This window comes from Pangasianodon hypophthalmus, chromosome 13 (genome assembly GCF_027358585.1).
Source record: "Pangasianodon hypophthalmus isolate fPanHyp1 chromosome 13, fPanHyp1.pri, whole genome shotgun sequence".
Lineage (NCBI taxonomy): Eukaryota > Metazoa > Chordata > Actinopteri > Siluriformes > Pangasiidae > Pangasianodon > Pangasianodon hypophthalmus.
The window spans coordinates 25,706,352-25,714,326 of record NC_069722.1 but is presented as its reverse complement, the minus strand read 5'-3'; the positions used below and the strand labels follow the sequence as shown (position 1 = coordinate 25,714,326).

General features: G+C 37.7%; 1 protein-coding gene across 4 annotated transcripts; it reads left to right on the top strand.

The window, feature by feature from the left end:
* Positions 1-50: 50 nt before the first annotated feature.
* sult3st1 (sulfotransferase family 3, cytosolic sulfotransferase 1) lies at positions 51-7,636 on the top strand. 4 transcript variants are annotated; one of them, XR_008303327.1, is made up of 8 exons: positions 51-281; positions 403-611; positions 1,346-1,472; positions 1,754-1,848; positions 2,599-2,773; positions 3,095-3,253; positions 6,843-6,930; positions 7,554-7,636. XR_008303327.1 is itself a non-coding variant. In XM_026909872.3 (7 exons), the coding sequence occupies exons 1-6, from the start codon at positions 140-142 to the stop codon at positions 3,202-3,204; spliced, it is 858 nt and encodes a 285-aa protein (XP_026765673.3). In that variant the 5' UTR covers positions 51-139; the 3' UTR covers positions 3,205-3,253; positions 6,843-7,636. The 4 variants fall into 4 exon arrangements, 3 of the variants coding, with proteins under 3 accessions (XP_026765673.3, XP_026765672.3, XP_026765671.3); XM_026909872.3 differs by having other exon boundaries at positions 6,843-7,636; XM_026909871.3 differs by lacking the exons at positions 6,843-6,930; positions 7,554-7,636 and adding an exon at positions 4,701-6,836 and having other exon boundaries at positions 52-281.
* The last annotated feature ends 339 nt before the right edge of the window (positions 7,637-7,975 follow it).

Genomic DNA, 7,975 nt, shown 5'->3' with positions numbered 1-7,975 from the left:
GTTTTATTATATCTGCAGTGTGTGTGTTCCTGTCAAATATGATCTTCATTCCAAAGTCCACCTGCACCGACTCGCACTACAAACCCTGAGGTGCACGTCTGCAGAAGTTTACACGTCCCAGCGCTCCACAGCAGGTAGAATGGAACAAGTCAATGAGTACCTTTGCAAATATAAAGGCTTCATTTTTGCAGCTGGAATGACGACAGCAGAACACATCGATTCTCTTCAGACCTTCCAAATACGAGACAGCGACGTTTTTTTGGTGACGTACCCAAAGTCAGGTGAGAGAGAGTGTTAATCCGTCAGAGAAATCAAACTCATCAAACAACTGATATAAAAATATCATGGTGTTGTAAAGTGCACAGTTAAAGTGAACTCATAATGTGACGGATGTTTTCACAGGTACAATATGGACTCAGAACATCATCACGCTAATCTGTGAGTCAGATTACAAGCAGGGCAACGAATTTCCCAACAGTTATGAGACAATGCCATGGCTCGAGTTTCCTAAGGGTCACTCTGATTATTCTTCACGACCGTCTCCTCGCCTCTTTGTTTCTCACCTCACGCCCAGGCTCATGCCTCCCGGCCTGAAGGACAAAAAGGCTAAAGTAGGCTAAAGTTCACCTTCGAACCTGTTTTATATTTAAATATCAGTGTTCATTTGCTTAATATATTTAACATGTTTTGTATAATGTGTGCTAGAGGACTAAAAGTCAATTAAGTAATTTTTATATATGTATTTTTAACTAATATTTTTTCTTCTGTGGTTTAATGAAAAGAAAAACAAGTTTTTACATAAATGTAATTATGTTAATATATGTATTTTTACGAAGACAGTTTTCCCCTAGGGTTATTATAAACACTTGAGTTTTGAAATATATTAAATAATCTTTATATACATATTTTTTGCTGATAAATGTTTCTGCAATTTTATGAAAAAAATACTTTTTGAATTTTTAAATAAATTAAATTATTTTGTATGTATATTTTTATGAATGCAATTTTTCCAAGAGATTTTTTTTTTATTAAAAAGGTTTCTTAATCAATTAAATAATTTTTATAAACATCATTTTTTATCAGTTAATTTTTTTAATGAAAAATAATTTAAGAGGTAAGTAGTTTGAGGTTCGTAGGAAAAAGAGCACTTCAGGGGTTCGAGCACTTCAGGGGTTCCTCAGTGGTTCTTTGGACAGTTCAGGGTTCTTACATTCCTATAGGGTTTCTGATATGGAAATACTCTGGTGTTGGGTTCTGGAGACACAACCGAAGAACCCGTAACGTGTCTATATTTATGGTGTAAGAAAGTGACTCATATCTGTTCTTCTTTGTGTTTAAATGTCAGATTGTGTATGTGATGAGGAACCCTAAAGACAACGTGGTGTCTTATTTCCATTTCTGCCACGCATGGTCCGGGCTGGAGACCCCTAAGAGCTTTGAGGAGTTTCTGCAGCAGTATCTGGCTGGAGATGGTGAGGCTGAAGAGTTCTCCTGTGTTTAATGAGTGTGCTTTGGTCAGTTTTTCCTCAGTCGAGTCCAGATAATCCACAGAGTTGTTCTGTCCGGCTCTGAACACACTGGAACTCAGAGTAGCTGGGGTTCCATCAGGAGGTCCACATGATGGACTCCATCAGAATCACACTCACTGCATTAGATAATAAAGTAAATGTGGGATGAAGAACATGTGTGTTGTAAGTCAGGAGGATTGTGATGATGTGATTGTTGGTGTAATGTGTGTTGATTGATTGTGCAGTTGGTGGATCGTCGTGGTTCGATCACGTCCGTGAGTGGCACACACACCGGGACGAGTACAGCATCCTGTTCCTGAAATATGAAGACATGATCATGGTAAACAACCAGCACATGGAGTTTATAGCTTAAATAAACAACAACAACAACAACAACAACAACAGTAAAACCCTTAAACCAAGAAACTTTTAAAATGATAACATTTATACTGTATAGGATATATTCAGTACTGCTGTGCTAAAGTCTGTGCTCAAAGAAAGAAAGAAAGAAAAAGAAAGAACGAAAGAAACTCTCTAAAGCAAAGATGCTTTCAAAAAGAATTAAATGTAAGATTTCTGCTCATAGAAACTGATTATAGAGATCAGTAAACAGTGTTGTATAGCCTATTTATTTTATTTTTCCTCTCCTTTTCGTTCTTTTTCCTTTCTTCCTCTCCCTCTCTTAGGAGTGGCCTAAATAGTCCATAAAAATCTAAATTTGCTAAGAGTCTTTATTGCAGTTTGAAAGCAAAGGGCAGGAGGCGTGACAGCTGTGGGTTTTTCTTTTATTATTAATTAAAAAAATAAACAACTCATATCATTCAATCCATCTCTTTTGAATCCCTCTTTCCATACTGATGTCTCAAAATCGTTTCCCTATTTTCTCTCAATTTTTAGTTTTCATTTATTTTCCTCTTCTTTTTCTTCTCTTCTCTTTTCTCTCTTTTTGTTAGGAGTGTCTTTAATAGTCCTTAAAAATAAAACTGTATATTTTGCGAACAAAAAAAGCAAAGTACACGCGTCTTGTTGTCTGGAGAGCTCTGATGAGCCAGATGTGAGTCTGGTGTCTGGTGTCTCCTGCACGCTTCAGGATCTGAGGTCAGCTGTGGAGAAGATCAGCAGGTTCTTGGGGCGAGATCTGAGTGAAGATGCTCTGCATCGTGTTGTGGAGAAAGCAACCTTCAAGAACATGAAGAAGGACCCAAAAGCAAACTACGAGTTTCTTCCAGAAGATCTTCTAACGAAGGGCCAGTTCATGCGCAAAGGTCAGAGTTCACACGCCAGCTATACAATGCATAATTAAGGGCCTGCATGGATCTTCAGATATTATTTGGAAAAACAGTTTGTTTTTTTAGACTTGGAGATGATTTCAAACCAGCTATGGCAGAGTTGCTCAGGAAGTTATTCATTTGTTTTGAACCTTTGGAACTGAGAGCCATAGTTCTTCAGGTCTTCAGTTATTTTGGTTAAAAAGGTTATAATCATGAAGCAGACCCATGGCTGGGTGCCATTACATAAATACTGTGGTTTTATATTTAGATAAGAATCGTGATTTGAGATTTTGCACTATGTTTGGAATGTTTCAGGGATATTTGGAGACTGGAAGAACACCTTCACCGTGGCCCAGAACGAGATGTTTGACCAGATCTATCAGGAGAGGATGAAGGATCTGCCATTTCAATTCACATGGGAATAAAAACAATGAGAACAGAACCACAACAATGATCACCTCCCATGAGAATATGGTGAAGATGATTTTATTCTTGATTCCTGATTAATTTGGGCAATAAATTGATACCAGTTTACACACCAGTGATGCTGAACTGAGTCAGTGAAGCAGAATGAGAAGAAAACCTCCCATAGTTCAGCGTGATATTTAATGAATGAATATTTGATGGATGAATATATATGAATATTTCAATATAAACAGAGTTCATGTGTTTCAGGGTGAACGTTCACTTTAAGTAGACAAAGAAATGTATTTTACCGCAAGACATTTAGTGGGTTTGGTTTCAGCAGAATGAGAAGAAAACCTCACTGTAAAACAGAGGTATATTTTCCACTATTTTGAAAAGGTTGTGTATTTATAAAGTGTTGTGCTTTATTACTCCATGACATGTACTCATTCAGTAGAGCAGTGATGATGACACACTTCCTGCACAGCATCAATCCATCACTGAGAGAGCTTTCGGTGCAGTAGCAGTAATGACCAGCAGGGGGCAGAACACACCTGCACATTACACGCTCCACTCTGTACTTCATTACTCTCTCCTCTACCTCCAGTGCTGTTACTGTTGGATTCAGTCTCACAGTCAATAAATGTGGAATCTGATTGTCTGGTGTCACATGATCCATGAAAACGCATGAGGACCTATAGAAAAGTATAGACATTTCTCCTACAGCGCTGCTGAATTCTGGATCCTGATTGGTCAGAAGGTGTTGATTAATTTTCTATAACAGCAGCTCTGACAGTAGTGCAGCTGCAAATCCCAGGTTTATGTTAATGCACTCGTTCTAATACGTTTTCGTTTCTATAGTAACAGCTCATTCACAAGGCCTCGTACCGCAGACACTCCACATGAACGGATAAAAAATAATTGTTGAGATGTTTATGTAACATGTATGGAAGGAGTCTCCAGTGTCAGCGCTTTGTAACAGTCAGAGGTAAAGCTGTAACTTTAAGTTTTCCGTTTCTCAGTAACATGACAAGCTGCTCGATGATGATGATGATGATGATGATGATGATGATGATTATTATTATTATTATTATTATTATTATTATTATTATTATTGTTATTATTATTATTATACAGCAGGTCTTGTTCAGTGTCTGATCCACAGATGTAGCATTAATTTGTCTGAAAATTGGCCACTCTGATATTTTAAAATTCCATAACGATGGCTAATTCCTCGGAGAGTACACTCTGTCAAAGAGATATTATTATCATGGCTAGGATAAATATGGCCTCCATGACCACAGTGCATCTCATGTATTGTCTGATTAACAGAGCACAGATGTTAAAACAGGAGCAGATCAGTGTAGAGAAGATGGAGAACTTTATATCCTGTATTTCATGCATAGAAATGACACTGTGTAAAATTACAGTACGTAATATCTGTATTTATTTACCTGCTATATTTATCATTCTCTGGATCATCAGATGTTCATTACATTCTCGTTCTGCTCTACAGAATTTACTGAAGCAGCAACAAAATGACAAAATCACACCAGCAATTATCAGGGAATATTTGTGCATATGGCTGTGAGCTGTGAGCGAGTTCGCAAACTGAGATCCTGCCAAAACAAAACATTTCCTTCATCACCATCAACCTGCAAAGCTGCTATTCATTCATGCCTTCCAGGATTACAACACCAAATCAATTAGCATTTACTTCTCTGGCTGACGCTTTTATCACTAATAAAATCCAATCACTGAGCTGTTTTTCACCACACAAGCGCTAGATGAAGTGTCACTCCTTACAAAGCAATTCAAATTGAAATAAAAATTCTTTCTGTGTTCAAAATATAAACAAAATCACGTGATTGTGGTGTTGCTGTAATATTCACTTGAGTTAGAATGAATACTGTTGATTATTTAATTATTCTGATTAGTTGATTACTAAAGAACAACACATCCATTCTTTTTATCCATTTATAGTTGCATTTAATGTTAATGAAACAAGTTAGTTCCTGTTGACACTTACGTTATAGCAGCTATAAACAGTTGTTTCCTCACCAGCTTCTCTTTATTCTCTCTCTTGAAGGTAATAAGACAAAAAAGCTTGTCATGTTACCGAGAAACAGCAAAGAAGCGTAAACTCCTCTGTCCTGAAGATGTCGGAAACCTTAAAGTTACAGCTTTACCTCTCAAAGGATTCAAAGGATTTATTTATCAAGTACACAGTTACATACAGGGTACAACACGTAGTGAAATACAGAGCGGTTAACATCGGGACTGTGCAAGTACGCAAAGAGTAATAGAGGGTAATAAAAAATATAAATATAATAAAAATGTATATGGTATGTATATAAATAAGTAAACGAGTGATCCTTGGTGATCTCTGGTGCACGCTGAGGTATTTGAAGCTGGTCTCTCTTCCATGTTGATGATTAGTGGGGTGTAGTTTCCTGTCTGTACTTCCTAAAATCCACCACCATCTTCTTGGTCTTACTGACATTCAGTGTAAGGTTATTAGCCAGGCAGCACTGAGCTAGATCATCCACCTGCTTTAGGTAGGCCTGCTCATGATCAGATCAATCACCACTGTGTCTTCAGCAAACTGCAGCTGTTGGTGGCCACAGAGTGGTTGGTGTAGATGGAAAATAGTGGGTCTCAATGTCCAGGGTGAGTGTACTGGATGTGTCGGGTGTGCAGTCTCCCACCTCAAACACCTGAGGTTATCTGGGGAAGAAGCTGAGAACCCATTTGCAGAGCGAGCACAGGATTTCAGAACGCAGCTGGAGATACCGTCAGTGCCGGCAGCCTTCCTGCCATTTACCTGCTTCAGAAACTTTCTCACGTCGTGCTCTGAGATGGATAGCGTGAGCTCTTCACTGATAGCACTGCTATCAAACAAACGATAACGTATTAGAACGAGTTCATTAATATAAACCTGTGAATTGCAGCTGCACTACTGTCAGAGCTGCTGTTATAGAAAACTAATCAACACCTTCTGACCAATCACAGTCCAGAACTCAGCAGCGGTGTTAGATGAAGAGAAAATAATTCCCTTGTTTGTGGAACGGAACAGGAATTTATAAGGCTGGGATTTAAAGGTTTGGGTTTGTGTCCGCACTGAGGTGCTCTAAGCAGATGGTAATGTAAGCTCAGGCTCGTACTCAAGTGTGTTGAAAATCACACAGCGTTGATGGATTCTGAATGTTTTCCCTCGTGGCTTACGTCTGACACGCAACAGAACAATCAGTGTTATAAAATTTCAGTAGACTGATACACAATAATCGGTGACATCATCAGGTACCAACAAAACAGAGCACACAAGCATCGAAGTGTCTCAGAGCTGTGTGTGCAGAGATAATTAATAACAGTGCCAGTGTGATTCATCATGTTCTTCAGTGGAGTTTACTGCAGTTTTTACATTCTCTATTTCAGGACATATGGCTAACACCACACTGAACTAATAGAGGAGAGGATTATGATCCTCAATGCCACAAGAGTTTATTCGTCCTCGTTATATTTTGAGATGCTTAAATTAGCTTAAGCTCATGCATTGTGAACAGTGAGGATGAAAAACATGTTGCGTCTTTTGTACGTCAGTGCTCTGATGGTGTGCTCCGTCATGGTTCTGTGTCTTTTATAAAACTTTTACCTCCAGTGTTTGAGCGTGTTTCAGTGCTGTGACTGTCCTTGATTGCCTGGAGACAGATTCAGCTAGACAAGAGCACTCCACTGCAGTGCATTGGGTAAACAAGAATATGTCTTTGTATTAATTTCATGCATTTTCTTGTAGCAAATTAAATCCAATGTAATATATTACCAGTGCTAGTGATTATTTTATTGTTATTCTATTAATACACAGGTTTATACAGCTGGATAAAATGTGTATAATGAGTAGGTAAGAATTCTGTAGTTTGGAAGGCTTTACCTCGTCACGGGGGGAAATCGGGGAAGAGATCACGATCCCTGAAGCGTTTAATCGTTCACTGACATGCAGAATAAAAATACATTGATTTGATCAAACTATGAAGTTAAAAATATAGGGATCAGAAAAGTGAATTCTGGTTTGTAAAATGATTTGGTCTGCTGCGATTCTGCAGTAAATGCTTCCACACACACACACACACGCACACTATTGTGGCTAATTACAGACATTTTCTCATGTTTATGGGGTCTCTGGATATTCGAAACTTTCATTCTTGCAAGGTAAGATGTATAAATCAGGCTTACAAAAGGAAGAAAAAAAGAGAAACAGATAAGTGCTGATTAACACAAGGAAGTGTATGGCAAAGCTCTTAAAGCAATATCGAAAATTACAAAGTTAGTTTGTGTTTGTTGTTTATGGTTTGTCCTTTTTACATCTAAACAGCAAAAGCAGCAACAGTGTGAACTACAGAATTAATGCAGAGAGATTCAAATCCTCCTAGAGGCTGAAGGTGGAACTGCAGCAGGTTTGTGAGATTTAAATTTACAGCCATCACCTCGAAACAGTTTATTGCTGCTGTTTAAAAAGTGACAGAATGTCATCTGATAAAGATTATTTCAGATTAAATTTTTAATAAATAGCTAAATTTTAATGCTTCGTGCCTAAAATCATGATCATGAGCTTTATAAGACTCGATAAGAGCTTTATTATTTTGTAAAATCACTCAAACTCAGTTCTTTGGTAATAAATAATATAAAACATAATATTCATTTTGTGGTTGTTACATTTACTGAAAGCTTTTATTCAATGGTGTTAAAAATCCCAGTGTGTTTGAGGCAAATAATTAAGGCTGAAAGAAATTCACT

Coding starts and splice junctions, on each gene's coding strand:
- sult3st1 (XM_026909872.3), top strand. CDS start 140: ATGGAACAAGTCAATGAGTACCTTTGCAAATATAAAGGCTTCATTTTT. Junction 282..402: donor GGTGACGTACCCAAAGTCAG/GTGAGAGAGAGT, acceptor ATGTTTTCACAG/GTACAATATGGACTCAGAAC. Junction 2,774..3,094: donor GGGCCAGTTCATGCGCAAAG/GTCAGAGTTCAC, acceptor GGAATGTTTCAG/GGATATTTGGAGACTGGAAG.